The sequence below is a fragment of the Aristolochia californica genome, unplaced genomic scaffold (assembly GCF_029961685.1).
Source record: "Aristolochia californica isolate CCGP_79_NKW_82.1479 unplaced genomic scaffold, dmAriCali1.0.hap1 SCAF_8, whole genome shotgun sequence".
Lineage (NCBI taxonomy): Eukaryota > Viridiplantae > Streptophyta > Magnoliopsida > Piperales > Aristolochiaceae > Aristolochia > Aristolochia californica.
In genome coordinates this window covers 1,648,206-1,669,385 of record NW_027182279.1, presented here as the reverse complement: position 1 = coordinate 1,669,385, position 21,180 = coordinate 1,648,206, and the positions used below count along the sequence as shown (strand labels likewise).

The window sequence follows — 21,180 nt, the reverse complement described above, 5'->3', positions numbered from 1 at the left end:
AAACAATTACTTCCAAGGCCAATACAAAATATAAATAAATAAAATAACAACTAATCTATCCTAAATGCCTCACTCCCCAACCACATCATGGTGGGTCTTGTCGTAGTTCGATGTTTTCAAGTATAGATTTGTAATCGATGGCACACGAGAGGTGTCCACATCAGAATCCCAGTAGAAGACCACTTAGAGTCATAAAGGCAGGTCAGTAGATCATGGCACTGTATATCTCTTTGAACTCGTTTAGAAGACCCACCAAGGGAGGACATGGGGAATGACTTTTTCAGTACCTCCTTAATGGCTTGCTTGAAAAAGTTCCTCAGCTTCTTTCTTTCCAGATGCACCAACTTAGTGCTATCAATGCATGTGAAACAAGGTGGTAGGAGACGATTAGTCCCACATTAGTTACCGACAGGATGATCCTAAGCTTATTAGTTGGGAACTGACCTCCTAACTTTGTTGGTAATTTTGTGATGGATCAGGGCTCAACTTCTACGTTGCATCAAAGATGTCCAAGCCCAAGCCTATCTATTAGTTCTCCATGTCCAAGGTAAGAGTAGTGTCATTAGGATGCATGCTGGAATGTCATAGCACACACATGCTCAAAGGCCCGGACATGTCAAGGGTTTAAATATGTGCACGTCTCAAATTGCTTATTTAAACATGTGAAACAAATTAGTAGTGGGTGAATAGTCAGACACTGTTTATGGGTCTAAATGATTCTAAGCCTACCACTTGGGGATCCACCTCTTATCTTAATCTTTTTGGGATAGACCGTGACTCAGATTTCTACAGAAACAAGCATTGGCCACGGTGAGCTCTGAAGGAAGTCAGGTAGCAAATATTGCCAAATGTGAGCAATAGGAGAAGAAGATCAACCACACTTTCATTTCTAATGATATCAAAGAGCTTCCATATGTTTTTGCAAAAAAAAAAAAAAAAAAATCTTTTACTCTATAAAAAAAAAGCTTCCATAAGTCTTCTAAAAAAAAGCATAAGATGACTGAGTTAAGAAATATTTGCAAAACGACATCTATAAAGATATTCATTTAGTTGGTGCCAATCCAAGATAACCACAAAGATATTCATTTACTTAAACATAATTATTGTTCAAAAATTATGCCCCAAAGTTTCGCAATTACACATACCACATGTTCCAGATGTTCGCAGGACACAAGATCCTGGAGTTTGGACAATAATTTTCTCTCCAGTCCATCAGAAATGAGCTGCAATGCCTCCTCCCGAACTCCATCACTAGCATTGGTTTCATTTGCAACGTACACTAGAGAACATAAACATAAAATGTTAATGTAGCATCTATACAGAAAGTAAAAACTCTTTTGCACAGTACATCCATTGAAAACCAAGAACTATTTTTTCATGATTTTGCTACCAATTTGAATATTAATATCAAACAACAAATATAAAATTACTTTATAGAAAGACGATTTGGGCTGCAACTGTTTTTACAGGTCAGTTAGCCAGGAGATCTAAATGTTTCAGGACCTAAAGTACCCAGTGGTTATTCATATTTCTAGATAATGAATGAAATTAATTCCATTTCAAAAAAAAAAAAATTCATTTCAACAATAATACATTTTCTCTTACTAACCGCGGCCAAATTATGGCTTCTCCAACTTGCAGTGAATGCCCTTCATCTCAAAACACCTCATTCCCAAAGGACGACCCAATTAAACGGGTCAGCTTCAAAATGCTCTCAGCCACTAACATCTGCAACGAAAAATGGAGTGAAATTGAAGCAGATGATTTTGATGTTATCCAGCAAGTGCACCATGCTCCTGAGACATTCACCAAATTCTGATCTTCACCAAGGTTCTTCCAACAAAGTATCCAACAAGAAAACTGCCCATCAACCTTGCTCTCTTCCATTCCTAGATCCGTAAATCACTTGGCGGATAGTCGGGCTAAAACAGGTGTTTTTCTCCAACAGCTTGTTGTGGAGGAAGGTCCTGTTTAGTATGGTTTGTATTTTTTCTCTCTCAATAATATATTCACACCTTTTTCAAAAAAAAAAAAACCTTGCTCTCTTCCTGCATCCATTATGAGACAGAAGACCATTATGATGAATACAATTGGACCAAAATGCTTCACTTTGCTGAGCGATTTCATGTTTCCATGAGCAAAGAGGACCCCAACCCAAGAGTATCCAACCAAAAAGAAAACTAAAAAAATGATAGCTACCTCCTGGAGCATTCGAGTTGGCAAAGCCAAAAAGAAGGCTTCCATCATGTCCAAGTTTTACACATAATGAGTTTGTGACGTGGGCACAAACCTAAATGGGGCACACAGACTCCTATATCATGGAGGCCACAATACAGAGACTCCTACCTCATGGACCCCAAAATACACAAATAACATGAAGAACACAAATTGGGCCTCCGCTCACACACACAACCTGATCTAATACCATTGTTGAGCTTCTGGGTTGAGCCCAGTTACATCCCAAAATGACTAGTTACTTAGGAGGCTCATTGCTAACCTTATAAGTCATTAACTTTGCTTATTTAAAAAAATGATAGCTACCTCCTGGAGCATTCGAGTTGGCAAAGCCAAAAAGAAGGCTTCCATCATGTCCAAGTTTTACACATAATGAGTTTGTGACGTGGGCACAAACCTAAATGGGGCACACAGACTCCTATATCATGGAGGCCACAATACAGAGACTCCTACCTCATGGACCCCAAAATACACAAATAACATGGAGAACACAAATTGGGCCTCCGCTCACACACACAACCTGATCTAATACCATTGTTGAGCTACTGGGTTGAGCCCAGTTCCATCCCAAAATGACTAGTTACTTAGGAGGCTCATTGCTAACCTTATAAGTCATTAACTTTGCTTATCATTTTTCAATAGGGGACCTTTTCGTACTCAACAATCTCGAATGAAATGGCAATCAACTCCTACATGTTTAGTTTGCTCAAGCAATACTAGATTATTAGCAATAACAGTTGCAGCTTGATTACCACAATGCATGGTCATTGCCTCTACTATAGGGAAGCTCAACTCCAATAAAACTGATTTTACCCACTGAGTTCATTAATTGTATGAGTTATTGCTCTGTATTCAGCCTTTGTACTAGAACAGGCCACCACATTATGTTTCTTACTCTTCTAGCTAATTAAATTTTCACCAGCAAACACACAATAGTCAGTAGTAGATATCTATCAATCTTGGACCCTATAAAGTCTGCATCAGAGTATCCTTCTATCTTCAAATGACCATGTGTCTCAAATAATAAACCTTTGCCCGATGATTCTTTTTTAAGCATCGTAGTATCCACTGAGTTACCTCCAAAAGAAGCTTACTAGGATACTCCATAAATTGACTAATCACGCTCACAACAAATTGTATCTAGACATGTAACTATAGCATTAATAAAATTGTCGAATAACCTCATGTACAAGGTCTTATCTTTTAGTTCAGCACTACTATCATCGTGAAGATTATGACCTACCTCCATAGGTGTCTCTATTGGCATTGCTCCTAATAGCTCATACTCTTGCAACATGTTTATAACATACTTCCTCTGTGTTAAAACAAATCTTGTCTTGCTCCTAGCAACCTCTATTCCCATAAAGTATTTCAGTGACCCCAAATCTTCTGTTTGAAAGTGTTTAATGCTCTTTTACCTCTTCAATTATCACTTTATGATAGCACTGTATCATCCACATAAACAACAAGCACCACAACTCCAAATGATGTCCTCAAGAATCCTAAGGAAAGATTACAATGGCGTCTAGAGAATCCTAAGTTGCTCAAATGTTTTTCAAAAATTTTCGTAAATTTGTGTAGAATATGCCTATTAGAAATCTGATATCATTTGTTGTGATTCATGAGAATTCAGTGGGATAACTTACTATTGCATTAGACTTGGAACTTAGTTGCAAAAGAGAACATGTAAATCTAGTGTTGATCTATGTTAGTCTGAATAGTCTTGTATGCATGTTTGAACTCAATCTTTTTTTTTTATATACCTCGGTGAAATTCCTTGTTGTAATATATGAATGCAAATGGAAATGCTCTTGCTTGCAAAAGACAGATAACTTCAGAAACAGCCTGGGTAAACCCAGGGACATGCACCGGAACAGTCGGTTACTTAAAAATAAGTGCATGTGCAGTGAAGACGAATACAAAATGGTGGTAATACCAAAAGTATTCAGTGAAACAAAAAAAAAATTATGCTGGTAATAGCAAAAGTGCGCTGGTAAAAGCGTAAAATGGTTTTAAATCTGGAAGCAATGAGTTTCCTTAACTTTGATGATGAATTGTAATTTGAAAAAAGTCGCAAGTCAAGACTGAAATTGGTATATTTCTTCTGTGAGATTGTTAGACAACAAGCTTACTCTACTATTTTCTCTTAATTGTGATGTGACCAGGATTTTATTGTTATTTGTTGCCTCTTTGTTATGTTGAAGTAATAGCTTATGGGTCACATTGGTTCAAGTGGAGTAATAATGAGTGTATTTGGATTGATAATAGGCTATATTTTACACAGGTTTTCAAATTTCGCAAGATCTCATATGATTTTCAAATATTTTATGATACTAAGTATTAGTCATATGCTAATGAGGAGTAAATGTTCTTCAGTTTTTTTTTTATATTATTGATTTAGATGAATTTTGTGGGTAAATTCCATGCAAACCCTCACGAGACATAACTCGTCCACTACTGCAGAGTAGGGGTTTAACGGCTTGTTGCATGCGCTAAATGCAATCGTGCTCCCTACGAAAGTGGCATTTCGTTTTCCTAGGCTTAATTTTGGTTCGATTGTTGTTTTGCTAGAGACTAGCAAAGATTTAGGTTTGGGGGTGTGATAGATGTCATATTCTGACATGAGAACTAGGTTAATTATAATAGAATAACCTTTATAATTGTGTTATAGGTGGTTACTTATCGGTTTTCAAATGAAATGAGCATTTATTGAATTTGGCATTAATCACTGTCGATATTGCATATTTCTCCCTCCTGAATTATATTTCATTATTTTTTTAGTCTTATTTCTTCCTGAAATGCTTTTTATAGATTCAATTATGGAATTTCAGGAGAATTTGGGTGGAGAAAAAGATATTTACCAAAATGCCCTTAGTGAAATGGAGGTAATTTCTAGGGCAAATCGTTTTAAAATAAGAAAAATCATATTTAAAAGGGGGAAGCGTCGAACGAGAGAGGGGAGGAGCGTGAAAGGAAAAGAGAAACAGAGTATTGAAAACAGAGGAGCACCGTCGACCGAAACAGGAGAGGATCCGAGAGGAGTTCCCCACCGCCGTTCGCCGGGCCACCGTCGTCCACCACCATCCGGCAACCGAGAACAGACCCGAGGAGAGCTCGAGAGAGTCTCCGTCGCGGCGAGTTCGACGCTGCCATTCTTTGCTCACCAGGCCGGGAGGGGATCCGAGAGGGCTTCTCCGGTGCCACTTCTTCTTTCAGACCATCCTCCGGCGTCGTTTACATATTTCGACCAGTCCCGGAGCCATTTCGACTCCAACCGAGACTCGAGAGAGCCGGTTAGAGAACGTCAGCTCTGTTTCGCTCTTCGCCGGACGTTACCTCCGTCCGTCGGCTTCTAACCGTCGTCGCCGGCGTCGTCGTCTCTACCTCCGGCCACTCACTATTGCCACCCGACGCCACATGAGAACGAGTTGCTGCCCGAGCGAGAGGAGGAAGAAGGGGAGTAATTCGTCATTATTGAATTTAATTTTTCATATAGTTTGAACTTAGGTTTTGAATGTTAATTGAATCTGATTTGATAATTAAGGTTTATTTAAGATTTGTTTTCTTGATATTTGATTAAATTAGCTAATTAGGGTAAGATTATAATTGAGGTTGGATTTTGGTATTTTAATCCGATTTCTGTCTTTAACTCTAGGCGCCCGAGAGGGGCTAGACGCAAGGATTGAGAATCTGGATTCGTGGTTACGTGGCGCTCGAGAGAGGCACGAATCACGGTAAAATCCAAAGTTGATAATTTTAGCATCATCACAATAGGAAATTGATTCTCTGCATTCTATTGTAATCCGATTTCTGTCTTTAACTCTAGGCGCCCGAGAGGGGCTAGACGCAAGGATTGAGAAATCGGATTCGTGATTATGTGGCGCTCGAGAGAGGCACAAATCACGGTAAAATCCAGAGTTGACGTTTCCTGTTGTGCAAGTAGTTAATTAGATTATTGTTTGATAATTTATGATATAATTAGTGTTTAATTCAGATTAATTCATCATATTTGGTTAGGCTAGTTGACTGAAGAATACACAAAATTCAATCCTCCCTGTGGATATGACCCTCGCTTACTGCTAAATTACATGAACGATTCGTACACTTGCGAGGTATTAAAGCCGATGTAACTAAATTCTACATCAAGTTTTTGGCGCCGTTGCCGGGGAGGCACGTATTAGGCGTATTTCTTTGTTCTCCATAGTCTTAGGTTAGATTTTTTTTATTTTATTTTATTTTTATTTTTATTTTATTTTTATTTTTATTTTTATTTTTTCTAGTTAGTTCATATTTTTAGTAGCAAGTTTGTTAGCTTAATTTGATAGTTCCTTTTGTTTATTTTTGTCTTTTTATGCACGGGCGCCGCTCCCTAGGTGGACCATTAGCTCCCTTTGTTGAAGAGGTAGAACATATTTGTAGGAAAACACCCGAAGTCAAGTTAGGAGCTACCATGGCCAATCAGGGCGAACCATTACAGTTACCTGCAGCAGGTGACCGTAGAGCCCTGAGGGATTATTCTATCCCATCCCACTTCACATCACCTTCATGCATTATATTGCCACCCACTACTGCCGCCAGTTATGAGTTGAAACCGGGTGTGATCCAACTCCTCCCTACATTCTATGGGTTGCAGAAGGAGGACCCATATTACCACATCAAGGAATTCTTAGATATTTGTGCAACTTTTAAATTCCAGAATTTCTCAGATGACTCTATCCGGTTAAGACTTTTTCCATTTTCACTTAAGGATAAGGCCAAGTCTTGGCTTAATTCCTTAGAGGTGGGCAGCATTACTTCATGGGACACATTAGTCACGAAATTTTTGTCCAAGTACTTTCCCATTCAGAGAACTACAGCCCTCAGGAGAGAAATCTCCAACTTTATGCAGCAGGACGGTGAACACTTTTATGAGGCTTGGGAGAAATGGAAGGATTTGATCCGTAGGTGTCCACATCATGGGTTTGAGAAATGGCATTTAGTGCAATACTTTTATCAAGGTCTTACACCTCAGGTTAGATCCATGGTAGATGCAACGAGTGGTGGGAGTTTGATGGGTAAGAGTGCTAGTGAGGTGTGGGACTTCTTTGAAACGTTGAGTGATCAATCTCAGCAATGGGGTTCATCATTTAATGTTGATAGGAGATCCCACGAATCCAAAAGAGGGGGTCTTTACGAGGTTAGTGAAACACCCATGCTCATGGCCAAGATTGAAGGGTTGACTAGAAAAATTGATGCCCTTATGGTGTCCAAGAGTTCACCTTCTCCTAACCCATCTACTGTCTGTGCCATATGCTCTGGTTCATCTCATCCCACACAAATGTGTCCATCTAGTTCATCCTACCCAGAGCTCATTGAGGACTTGAATGCAGTCCAGAATTTTCATAGACCGAACCGGAACGATCCTTTTTCAGAAACATATAATCCGGGTTGGGCAAGGCACCCAAATTTCTCATGGTCCAAGGGCCCACAGGTTGGGGGTCCTCCAGGGTTTACTCAACCCCAAGCTCCGCGCCCACACTTCACTCAACAACCATTGATTCCACAAAAACCTTCACTTGAGGATACACTTCAATTATTCATGCAAAATACACAGTCCTCCATTGCTAAACTTGAAATGCAAGTGAGTCAGTTGGCCAGCCACACTTCAATTATTCATGCAGAATACACAGCCCTCTGTTCTCCCTATCCCTCGACCTTCCTCTCCCAACGAATTTTTTCGCCCCCTCACTTCTTCCTCTCGTCTTCGCTCTCTTCTTCCTCTCGTCTTCACATTCCCTTCTCATCATCTTTGCAACTCCTCTCCCCTCTCCCTTTTTCTAGTCTACGCATCTCCTCTCCCTGTCTCTCTCGGCCTTCCTCTCCCTTCTCCCTCTCTCGTCTCTCTCTCACTTGTGTTACAACCTGCACGCAAATTGAGCTTTCCTAAAGGCATTTCGGTGGTTGCAAAGAGATCGTGTTGCGAGGAGTCTAACTCTATTAGTCTGGATAGGTTTGATGATGGCATTCCGTGGACCGAAATATCCGGAAGTCAGATTAAGGGAGGTATGACATCCAGGGCGTCTGAGCATCGCAGAGATCGAAATTGCGTTATAGTGATTGTTGCATCGAAAAAGTTGATTTTTGTTGAATTACTCTTGTCGGGTAATAATGTTGATACTAGCAGCGTTTTCATTGTTCTAAATGAGATTTAGGGTGTCGATGGGGTCAGGAGTATGGTATGGATTGATGATTCTATAATTGTTGGGACGGACGATGGGTACACAATGATCTCCTGCAGTTCAGGACAGAGCACTCCGCTGTTTTCGCTTCCAGAATCTTCAAATAATCCGTATTTAAAATCTCTGTGGAGGCAGGAAGGGGCAATTTTGTTGCTAGACAATGTTGGAATTGTTGTAAATTCTCTGAGGCGGCCTGTGGGTGGGAGTTTGGTATTCCAGAATCTGCCAGAATCTATTGGCGATATTGGCTTTTATGTGATAGTTGTGAGAGATGGATCATTGGATTTGTATCACAAGAAAACTGGTGCCCGTATTCAATCAATATCTTTTGCTGCACAAGGAACTGGTAGGTGTATCATAGCAGATCTAGAGAATGGAAATACAGAGGTGGTTGTGGGTGCTTCACTTTCAAAGGTAGGAATTGTCATATTTCATTATTGTGATAATGTTGCATGTTCTAGGGTATTTGAGGTAGAACTTATTCATTTTTTTAGTGGAAAGAAGCATGCAAAAGGTTAGTTTGAGTCAATAATTTATTATTATCGTTACTTTTCATTTTTAACTTCACACTAGAAGTGATTATTACCCTACTAGCAGAGAATGGAGCTACCTACTGATGGTGTAAATAACACTAGAGGTTTTTTAGCAGCAAGCAATTATACAGAAGTGATAAACAACGTTTATGGATGCTGAAGAGGTGTCTGGAAGTTAAGATTCATGAAGGCATAAGACTGACTATATGTAAGACCAAATAGAGAAAGTCAGTAAACAACACTAGCACTTCAGTATAGAGTTTCATTAAATGGGTACTCCTATAGTTCCAAGAGTCATGCAGTAATGCTGTTGTCTTACGTTTCATTGTCTCTTCTTATAAGATTTGCTTTTTTTTATTTTCTTTTCAAATGTGGATTTAGTTTTTTGAAAAAACAAATCTATACTTGAAAAAATTCCAGTAAAAAACTAGAAGAATTCCAGTTTTAGTGGATTTAGCCGTCTTTTCAATCATGTTTTTTCTAGATGCAATATTTGGAGGTTTCAGGGCCTTCAGGTTGAGTTGATTCTCTTCTACTTGTGCCAGTCTCACAGACTGTTACTTATTTTTGGTGATTAACAACCACTGGAATTAGAGTTGCTCTAAGTTCTAGTTATTTGTTATATGAGGTCATCTATGGTTTCTAGGACCACTTAAGGATTGGTTTTCTGTAGAGTTTATTAATTGACATTGATAATCTTTTGTGAAAGGTCAACAAGTTAAGTGTTTGAGCCATAATTCAAGTATCATCTTTGGTAACCACTAGGTGTTTAAAAAACTACTTGGGGACAAGTGATATATCCATACCTACAATGACAACTTCAATTGCCCAATATATTTTTCTCTCCACCTATTGGGACTGATTGGAGCATGTACCTTTGTAGGTTCTGTGCTTCCGAAAAGCATCTGCAGAGGAGCAGATTAAGGACCTTTTGAAGAAGAAAAACTTTAAGGAAGTAATTTCTTTGGTTGAAGAGCTCGAATCCGTGGGTGAACTGACAAAGGAAATGCTGTCATTTGTTCATGCTCAAGTGGGCTTTCTCTTGCTTTTTTATTTGCATAAGTCTTTTTCCATTTATAATGCGGGATCCAAACCGCTGGTCACTGCTGGTGTTTGCTTTAAAGTCTTTTAAATTTTTACCTCAATAGTAGCCTCTGCATAATGACATCAGATTGATGAATGCATTTCTATGCATGGGTGTTTACCATTTTATCATATCTTCTTTATGTAAGATTATGGAATTTTGGTCAGTCTATTCTTAATGGGAGTTTAGTATTTGACTACTTGTGCGTGATTCTATTGTCGTGTGGATTATCTTGGACCCTTTGCTACTCCTCTCTCACTTCAAGCACTATGTTTTGTGCCTCCCAGGTCCCCAGAAATCGCTATTGGGGTTTGCATCCTACTCCTGTACCTCTTGAAGATGTGGTGGATGATGGATTGATGGCTATCCAGCGAGTTATATTTCTTAGAAAAGCTGGTGTAGAGACAACAGTAGATAAGAAGCGTCATTTGAATCCTCCAAATAGAGCTGATTTACTGGAGTCTGCCATACAAAATATTATTAGGTTTCATATATTATTACAGTTTTGAATGTCTTACAAAATTATTTGGTTAATAATTGAATGTCTTACAAAAATCCATTTTTTGTTATTAATAAAATAATTTTTTTTATTTATTCAGCATATTCATTTTGTAATTACTGTATTAAATTAGTGATTTAATAGTCGTAATTAAAATATTGTTAAAGTAAACATTTGATCAATTATTTTGGTTTAATTATCCCATTGTTATAATTAATTAAACCAATTGTTTTAAATTTTGTGGTAATATATTATTAATTAATAATATGTAAAATTATATATTGTGCTATTGATAAAATAATATATTTATTTATTTATTATATTTATTTTTTATTACTATTAAATTAGTGATTTTTAATGTTAAAATATATCTTTTGTTATTAAAAAATTTATTTATTTATTTATTATATTTAATTCCGTTATTTTTTACTTTATTTTTTTTATAATTTATTATAGTCACACTTAATTATTTTATTATTTTATAATAAATTGTAATCATTAATTAATATAATATAGTATTTTATTAATTAGTATATTAATATATTTTAATACTACATTAAATCACTTATTAGTGTAGTAACCATATTTATTTTGGTTATTTATCTGTTTAAGTATGTGTTCTATTTAAGTATATTATAAAAAGTTACTCATTCTCTTGTTTACATCATATTTTTTCATTTTGGGGCACTAACACTGGAATCTGTTTTCCAGTGCACTTGAACTCATTTACACTAACACCCAAGGATGAGTTGAAGTTGAATCAATTCATTTAAGATGAAATGAAGTCTAACTTCATTTCAAGTTCATTGTGGCCTAACCCCCCCATAGAGTTTTCTTCGGTCGGCATACTTTTTCATTCTCCCCCTCAGGAACAAACCCAGGAGATTGCTCCATATATACATCATCAACCAAATCACCATACAAGAAAGCATTTTTAATATCCAATTGATACAATGGCCAACCCTGGCTAACAACAACAAATATTAAAATCTGAACCGAAGATAGTCATGCTAAGGAGAAAAAGTTTTGAAGACATCAATCCCATATATCTAGGTGTAACCTTTGCAACCAGCTTAGCCATGTACCTTTCAACAGAATCGTCTGATTTATATCACTGTGTATAACCATCTACAACCCATAGTTGTGGCACTAGCGGGTATATCATATTGCTACTAGGTGCCTCTATCCAACAATGCCTCTATCTCAACATCCATAACTTTGTCCACAGATGAGAGTAAAGAACATCCTACACAAACGATGGAACATGATAGGAGTATAAGGACAAGGAAAATTGTTGGTACTAGTCAAAAAGAGATTCAAATTATACTAAGAGAGAATGAATAATGTGTACCTTTTCTAACACCTTTCCGAAGAGCAATTGGCAGGTGTAGATCGCTTACCTCAAGATCTGTAGACAATGGGAGGTTCTTGGTCCAACAGGAGAGAGGATACCCGTTCATCTTGATTATCTTTTCATCTATGATATACGTGTAGTGGCTTCTTTGCAGTAGCATCAGGAAGTGGACTAGGGATATCAGCCACAGGAACAGGAGCAACAACTTCAGGCATAGAGAAAGGTAACGGGACCTCAATGGAAGACGAAGAGAAGACAGGAGTATCTTCAAAAAACTTCACATCAGCAGATATAAACGTTTTCTTTGTAGACGGACAATAGCATTTATATCCTTTCTGTGTGCGTGAGTAGCCCAAAAAATACACTTTGACAGCACGAGGTGACAACTTGTCTCTAGAGCCCAAATACATGTGCAAAACAAAGACATCTAAAGACTCGAGGGGTAACCGAAAACAAGACAACCAATGGCAGTAATGTCTAGATAGGATTTTTTCCATCGATAACAAAATAAGGCATTCAATCAATTAGGAAGCGGGTAGTTAGGACAGCATCGCCCCAATATGATTTTGGTAAATGCATATGAAAAAGTCATGACGGTTTTTACGTTCAACAACACCATTCTGTTGTGGTATAAAAATACAAGAAGACTTGTGTATAATGCCATGATCTTTACAAAAGATGTCAAGTTTTTTATTCAAAAATTCAAGACCATTATCAGTGCGAAGCATATGAACAGAAGTATTGAACTGATTTTTTTATTTCACAATAAAAATGTTCACATACTTCAGATTTCTCCTGTAGGAGATACCCCGAAGTACATCGACTGTAATCATCTATAAAAGACACAAAAAACTTAAACCAGAAATACTAGGCATCGGACAAGGCTCACAAACATTGGAATGAACGATATCAAATGAGCAACTGCTTCGGGATTGACTTGGAGGGAAGGAGGTTTGGCGATGCTTGCCCAACTAACACGAATCACACTAGAAGGATAGACTTGACGAAAATATAGGAAATAATTGAATCACCTTTGAAGGAGACAAATAACCTAACCGTAGATGCCAATGTAGAGAAGAAACTGCAGTGTGTAATACCTGTGGAGAGTGTTGTGAATCATCCTCCACATAGTATAGTTTGCCTCTCTCATGCGCCAAACCAATCATCTTCCTCATCGTAAGATCCTGAAAAACACAACGTAAAGGATAAAAGGTTACAGAACAATTCATGGATTTAGTGAATTGACTTACTGACAAAAAGTTGAGAAGAAATTTAGAGGTAAACAGAATTGATTGTGGTGACATAAAAGCAGATGGGGTTAAAGTACTCATTCCCCGTACTACGGAAATGAATCCAATAGCTAAGATGACTTGTTTAATAGAAGTGACCTCCATCAAATCAGAAAACAATATGGAGATACTTGACATGTGAGTGAACACCCCTAAGTCAAGAACCCAAGTGGAGGATGGATGCACATGAAAGCTGACATACCTAAATTGGCCAATGTGGTTGTAGGAGTGGAAGATTGTCACAAATGTTGATGAGGAGGCAGCATTTAATTGTGTCAAGCGCTAAATAAGCTACTGCAATTCATCTAAGGCGCCTGTTACAATTTGTACAAAAGGTTCAGTGGATGAATCAATACTCTCATGACAACGAGAGTTGGCCCAAGCTGGTCTCCCAAACTTCTCCCAGCATTTTTCAAAGAAGTTTGTGTTGCCATGATGAATGCATTTTTTGTACGGCTTAGTGTGACCTCTTCCTTGAACAACTTTGCACTTTGTTGGAAGATGGGCTCCAGCCCACACGATCAAGGAAGGCCCACATATCTAAGAGTATTATAAGATGGGCCACCTGACCAAGTCTTTTTTCCATAAATTCAACACACTTTCCTCGAATGTTTCAATTCTGCCCTTGGATGATAATAAAGAACCCAAAGAGTTTAGGGCTGTTGTTGGGGTGCTAGTCACATCAGCATTTACTAGTGCTACAACGGCTTTTTCTACATGTAACACTCAACTATATGCTGTGGTCAGTGACTAAACATCCTCTAATGCCCATAATGGAGCCCTAATAGAGTCAAATTCAAGTCATAACCCATCAAGGAACTTAGCAATGTGAACTAGCCCATTTTGTTTCTTTACTTCCCTTTCACTCATGGTGATAGGATGGCAAACATTGATCTCTTGTAATATACCAACAAACTCACTATAGTATGCAGTGATAGACCGTTGACCTCTCTTGAGGCTAAACACTTTGGCATATAATTCAAAAACACAAGACAAGTTACTCCCTTGTGCATAAACAGATTCTAAGGAATTCCACATCTCCTTAGCAGTTCCACAATTCATAATATGATTTCTCAAATCAGGCTCAAGATCGTTAAGTATCCAGGTCATAATCTGACTATCTTCAGCTTCCCAGTCTTTCAATCAACAGAATAGGAGGGTCATCTCTAATGAATTTTGTCTTTTTCTTATCCTTCAAATATAGAAGAACTGATCGTGACCAACTTAAGTAATTCTGGCCATTCAATCTCTCAGTAGTTATCACAATAGTATCCATTTCTTTTGAACTCATAGATCCCCTTGAAGGAGTAAAAATTTCACCTGAATCAACCATTATGATCCCTAAACAGTCTTAAAAACAGCACACAAGTAAATGCGCAAAAGTGTTGTGGACCCCACCTTGCAAAGAAAAATTAGGATTACTGAAAATTGGAAGACCCAACCCACCCTAACACACAATTGTTGCTGTTGTAGGTAATCCTCTAGTAAAAATCACAAATTTCACCCTTTTCAGGACTGACACCACCTAACCCTACGATGATGCAGGCAATCCAGCCCAGTAACAGTATGCTCAGCAAGGAAAAAAGAGAATTCAAGTAAAGAACTCTCTTTTAATGTATAATTCTAGGATTAAGAACTTAAGTTCAAAAATTCATGCAACATATCACAAATCAGGGCTGATGTAGGCAAACCAAGAGATGACATAGGCCAAAGGACACAGTGTTGGGAACCCGGGTTTGGCTGGGTTTGGTGGGGTGACTTTTTATCCAGGGGGCACTAGCATCCTCTCTTACTCTAGCCCTCTCGGAATTGCTAACTCAACCACTACTGAGCTCTCCGGTCTCCTTCACGGCTTGCGAATTTTTCAAAACCGCCCCAGTGGTCCCTTATCATGGAGGGACACTCCAAGATTGTCATCGGATGGTGTTCCACCTCATCCTTCCCCCCATGGCGTCATTGGCAGATTTTTCTTGATATTTTGGACATTGTATCCAACATTTCTTGTACTTGGTTTCATGTACTTAGATTAGCATATTCAGTTGCTAATTTGTGCGCTAAATTAGCCCCCCCCCCCCCCTCTCCCTTCAATCTTTTGTTGTTAGGGGAGGTCTCCCTTGATGTATCTTCTATTTCTTTGAAATAAAATTATCAACATTTCAAAAAAACAAAAACAAAAAAAAGACATGGTGTTGGGCAGTCCAAAAAAGTGATCTTTATCACTCAGCAATCAGTCATAGGCCAGCAAGTAATTCAAAACCACTCAGTAGACAGTAGAAGCCATCAACCCTAGGGTTATGGCCGGATAGGAAAGAAAAAGCTCACATTTTTATTTTTATTTTGTCTAGGCAAATTTTGGGAAATCCTCTTTCTTGAAGTCGTACTGCTCTACCATGAAAAAGAGTGAACTTTAGGGTTTTGGAGAAGGAGAGAGAAAAAAAAATCAGAGTTCTGGAATGTCTGTGTGGGGATCGAGTTTGACCCCAAGAGCTTTTATAGAGTCCTTAAAAACAATTAAAAAAATGACCCTAGTCACTTAAAACCCTTATATCTCCTTACATAGTTATTCAAATTACATAAAACTTGAACTAGAGATAAAACTAAACACATGAATAGGATAGTGTAGCTATTGGACTTTCTAGGAAGTGTAAAATGACAAAATTGCCCTTTAGTAGATTTTCTAACACCTCTAATAGTATATCTTCAATTGATTATGTTTTTCATCACTTCGGAGCAATACCCATATAGATCCACTACCTAACAAAGAAAGAATGTGCCCAAATCCAGCTTTAGTCAAGTTACAGTATTTTTGCATCCATAAAAGTGGGTGGGTGTGGTGCTAGCCTTAAAAGTGGGTACTTAACTCTTCTTTGACCTAAGTGTGTTAGTGGTCAGAATCTTGTCGAGTGGTTAGGAGTGATGTTTCTTCTCTCATATTAGTTTTGGGTAAAATTGAGTCTCTTAGTATCATGGATCCCCAACTTGAGCAAGAGAAGTAGGAAGAGAAGTACAAAGGAAGAGGCTTCGAAGAGGCTACAATGAAGAATTCCACAAGTTGTTGTAAAAAGTTATTCAATGTTGACTAGTGCCAAGTTCTCAAAGGACACCCAAGTAAGGGGAGAATGGAAGATGAAAATTTTGCATCTTAGAAAGATTTTGCAGCCCAAAGTGTTGAAGAAGGAAGATTAAACAGTGAAGATTAAGAAGAAAAAAATTGCAAGCTGAAGTTATGAACTCTAACTAAAGGGACAGTATTAAAAAAAGTAAATATGTATGCATTTTACATGAATCTTGAGACAAGCAATCTCACAACCAACATTTAAAAAAAAAAAAAAATCTCAGAACTGAAGAATTAGTATAGCAGAGTATTTTATGAGTCATGGGAAAAAATCTTACACAAGAAGTCTTTTAGTGCTACTAGTTCTCTATTTATGTAATTTACTTGTTTTAGGTCTTATCTTTAGGAGCTCTACCTAGGGTGTAATTGGGTCTAGGGCAGTTTGATTATACTTCTAGTTGTCTTTCTATAGTAAATAGAGCACCCATATACTCATTCTAAGCAATCAATGAATACAAGTTTTCCCTTAAATTTTCAACATCAACATAGAGAAGTAAGCTCGATATGCAAATATAATAATTGATTCTGCCATAAGGTGCTCACTTTCATAGATCATCCTCGAAATTAATCCAAATTTGAGCTATTTGATTCACCCACATCTCATTGCAGCTAAAGTTAAATTTAAAAAGTAGCATTATCACAAAACACAGCTTAACAAGCCAAGAGAAAGAGAATAACCAGGTTCTCATAAAGTTTTACTTAAATATGTTGCCCTATTCTAGTCAGATAATGATGAGCAAAGCATCATGAAGAACTTACAAGTACGGCAGAGAATCTCCCTGATACACTTCAGCAAGCACTGTCGCTCAAGGAAATACTGAAGCAACACCTTTTCAACACAGAAAGATTATGAGAAATCAATACCAATGAGTGCACACAAAAGAATCAACTTATTAACAAATACAATTAGCATATTTTCACATCTTTAAATAAAATTTATTTCCTAACGGTAACAAATGCATGGATGAACAGCATGTAATTAAAACAACTGGAGTCTAGACAAATACAATACACAAACATGTGACATGGTAAACATATAAATTTTCAAAGAGATTTAGACTGGGATGCAAAACTAGAGAGCCAAACTTTAGGATTCTCGTTCCGTATGGGTGCAATAGATTTCAGCCCTTAAAGAAGGGCAAAAAGTTCAGCTGTAGTAGAGTCTGAAATTTCTAATGGACCAAGTTACAAGCTGAACTCCCAAAGAATCGCAAATAACTCCTCCAATTCTTGCTTGACCAAGATTTCCAAAGGCATTGCCATCAAAATTAAGCTTTAAATACCCAAGTGGTGGTGAACTCCATATAACCATGGTAAGAGGACAAGGGGAAACAGTCATATGAGCAAGAATATTCCAATTGTGTCAAAGAGAAATATCCCTCATAATAGTAAACTCAGGTTGGGTATGAAGCCAAGAAAAGACAAGTCCTATGATCATTGAAGCAATCTCATTTTCAGATCTGAACTTGCAATTAAATCGTCTATTATTCCTTTCGTTCCAAATGCCCCATGGTATATGAGCTAATCAAGCTGAAAGAATAATCTTTCATAGCTTTTGTATTCAAATATCAAGAATTATTTTGCACATACCAAGAAGGGTCATCGGAATGCAAAACTGTATCCCGACCTTATTTAAAATATGAGTCCAAATCTTCCATGCAAAAGGACAGTGTAATAGAAGATGACTTACCATTTCTTCCTCCCCATTACAAAATGGACTCAGAGAACAATTTAACTGATTACCTCTTCTTCTCAAATTGTCAACCGTAAGAATATTACTCCCTTCGAAAATGAGTCATAGAGAGAGAGAGAGAGAACGATTGGAAACTGAAGGAAGAAGATCAAGGATTGAAAAGGGAAAGGAGATAGAAAGAGAAATAGATCATCGAAACGAAAATCAAGTAAGAAGACTAAGCTCAACATCAAGAAAAGAAGATCAAAGTATCAGAGAGGAGGATCAAAATCAACATCACAACAAACGCAAAGGGCTGACAACTGTAGATGAAGATGCTATTCGTGCATATCCTACAAATCCAGAAAATGAAGATGATGCTGACAGGCAAGTTGTTTGCAATAATAGGGGATCAAACCCATCAATAGTTGAGGATACAAACAACTTTTTTCTGATATGGTACTTCATCTTTTTGTAATCGAAGAATCACCACTCACAAAGGAGCTATTATAAATCTCACGGTGAGGAATGGCATTAAAAAATCCTTTATTTCAATTCCAATATCTGCATGCCATTCTTTCATTAAGCAATTTGAAGCAGTCACGAATGCATGTAATAAGAACAGTCATAGAAAAGAATTGTGGATTGATTCTCTGGCTTTCTATTTCTCAATTTTACAACACCATGGACGAAGAGAATGCAAGATTGATCATCAAATTCAAAAGCGACATTTGAGCAAACGATACAATTTTCACTAGTGTTAGAGATGCTTGGGAAGAATGTCCAAGCAATGCACATCCTTATGCAAACTACTAAAATTGGGTACGAATAATCCCAAAATGACTAGTCAAAATTAGAAGGTCTTTTTCAACTAAGACCACGAGAATTTTCTCGATGTTAACATATGAGAGAATAATGCCCACTAAGGGGGGGTTAGTCCACAATGAATTTGAATTGAACTTAAATGAATTGATTCAACTTCAACTCATGTTTGTGTGTTAGTGTACACACGAGTTCAAGTGGCTGAAAAACAGATTCTAGTGTTAGTGCCCCCAAATGAAAAGTATGATAAAAAGAAGAGAATGAGTAACTTTTCATAATATACTTAAATAGAATATATATACCTAAATATATAATTAACCAAAATAAACATGGATACTACACTTATAAGTGATTTAACGTGTAGTATTAGAATATATTAATATCCTAATTAATGAAAAACTATATTATATTACTTAATGATTATAGTTTATTATAAATTAAAACAATAATTACGTGTGACTAGAATAAATCATATAAAATTAACAAAAAAATTAAAAAATAACATAAGAGAATATAATAAATAAACCTAATAGTTTAATTAATTATAGAAATTGGATAATTAAACCAATTAATGATTACAGTTTATTATAAATTAATATACTAATTACGTGTGACTAGAATAAATTATTTAAAATAAATAGAAAATTTAAAAATAACATAAACGAATATAATAAATAAATAAATTATTTTGAAATGACATAAGATATATTTTAACATTAAAACTCACCAAATTAATACAAAATAAAAAAATACCTAATAAACAAATATATTAATTTATCCATAACATAATATATTTATTTACGTATTATTAATTAATAATATATTAACACAAAATGTAAATCCAGTGGTTTAAAGTTTATCATAATTAAACCAATTCATGATTAAAGTTTATGATAAATTAATATACTAATTACGTGTTATTAGAATAAATTTTTAAATAGTAAAAAAAATAAAAAATAACAAGTCGTCGTCGTCGAAGAGCCTTGCCGCGAAAGAGACCTTCGATTTCGGATTTCCCAGGCGGCTCCGAGACCTTCAAAACCGCCGCGAAATTCTGTTACGGCGAGAAAATCAACCTCACGGCAACAAATGTCCCTCCGTTGCTCTGCGCTGGCGAGGGTCCTGTCCCAATCCGTTCTCCGAATCATCATAGACTCGGTAAGAACCCTAAAATCCCGCGAATCGCTAATGCCGATGGCAAAAACCCTAGGCATTGCACAATGAAAGAGACAAGATGAATGAAGCTGGGGCGAACGAAGAAAGCAAAGAGTGAAAACGAGAGATGACAAGAGAAAGCAGAGAGAGCGAACACGAGAGGAAGAAATGGGGCGAAAAAAATCGTCAGGAGACGAAGGCCGAGGGAAAGGGAGAGGAGAATAGCAAATGAGGATAATTTTTTCCTTTCGGGTGGGGGGAAGAAGAAACACGCGTCGTGCGAGGAAAGTGGATGATTCTCAAAATAGGTAGGAATCAGCTTTCCCCCATTTTTGCCTGAGCTAATGAAATGGTGTAATCTCACTTCAATTCAATTCTTTCTACACTAACGCCATAATTTTATGAACTAAGTAATGCGGGGGGAATTCATTCCACTTCATTGTGGACTAACCCCCCCTAATACTCTCTCCCACATTCAGTCCTTAACCAACAGAAAACAAGCCTGATGCATGGGTAACATAAATCAGATACAAACTCAATAAAGCACAATCGACGTCCTACTTTGTCACAATGTTAAACTTGGGTTTGGGCCCACTTGATGACTCATTGAAGCTAGGAACCCTTTCACCAACTAGTAACCACAAGATTTTTCTAAAATTAATCAATGGGGGATTATTTCCCACAAACACGGATAAATAAAAATACTAGCCCTCTTGTATAGTTTTCACTCTTTAATGAATTTGTCATTACTCTCAAAAAAATAATAATCGATAATAAAACAGAGGGTTAATAGATTTTCATTTTTCTTTGGAGGTTTGGAATAAAATCACCTTTCTCAAACCAACAAAAAAAAGAGGGGGTTGATAGATCTACAATTTTTAATCCAATTTATCTCGTTTCTTGGACCATTTTCATTGGCTCTTTATTTTTTCTCCCTTTTTACTCTCTCTTGAGTTGCCTACATTACGTCTTTATCTTTGGGGGGGTTAGTCAACAAACTTAAAATTTGAACTTCATCTTCATCTCCTGCTTCAAATTCATTTCATACATCTACATGAAATTCAACGTCAAACTTGGTGTCCCCTTATTAGTGTGGAGGAGTTCATGTGCACTAGAAAACAGTTTCCAATGTTTTTATTTTAGAGGGACGTGGGGCGATTCAAACTCGCGACCTGACACACCTAATGTAAACAAAATACCACTA

General features: G+C 37.1%; 1 protein-coding gene, 1 non-coding gene and 1 pseudogene across 2 annotated transcripts in view; 1 reads left to right on the top strand and 2 right to left on the bottom strand.

Moving 5' to 3' along the window:
* Window positions 1–21,180, bottom strand: part of LOC137938820 (uncharacterized) — an 85,601-nt gene that overhangs the window by 54,445 nt on the left and 9,976 nt on the right. Inside the window, exons 4-5 of the mRNA XM_068783867.1 lie at window positions 17,087–17,156; window positions 1,146–1,279 (exon numbers count right to left, since the gene is read on the bottom strand). Of these exons, the coding sequence (XP_068639968.1) occupies window positions 1,146–1,279; window positions 17,087–17,156 (204 nt within the window). The remainder of the gene's footprint in view (window positions 1–1,145; window positions 1,280–17,086; window positions 17,157–21,180) is intronic.
* LOC137939589 (small nucleolar RNA R71) lies at window positions 7,091–7,197 on the bottom strand. The gene has a single exon (XR_011109971.1). It is a non-coding gene; the product is annotated as a small nucleolar RNA R71 (small nucleolar RNA).
* On the top strand, window positions 7,890–10,579 carry LOC137939319 (vacuolar sorting protein 3-like; annotated as a pseudogene).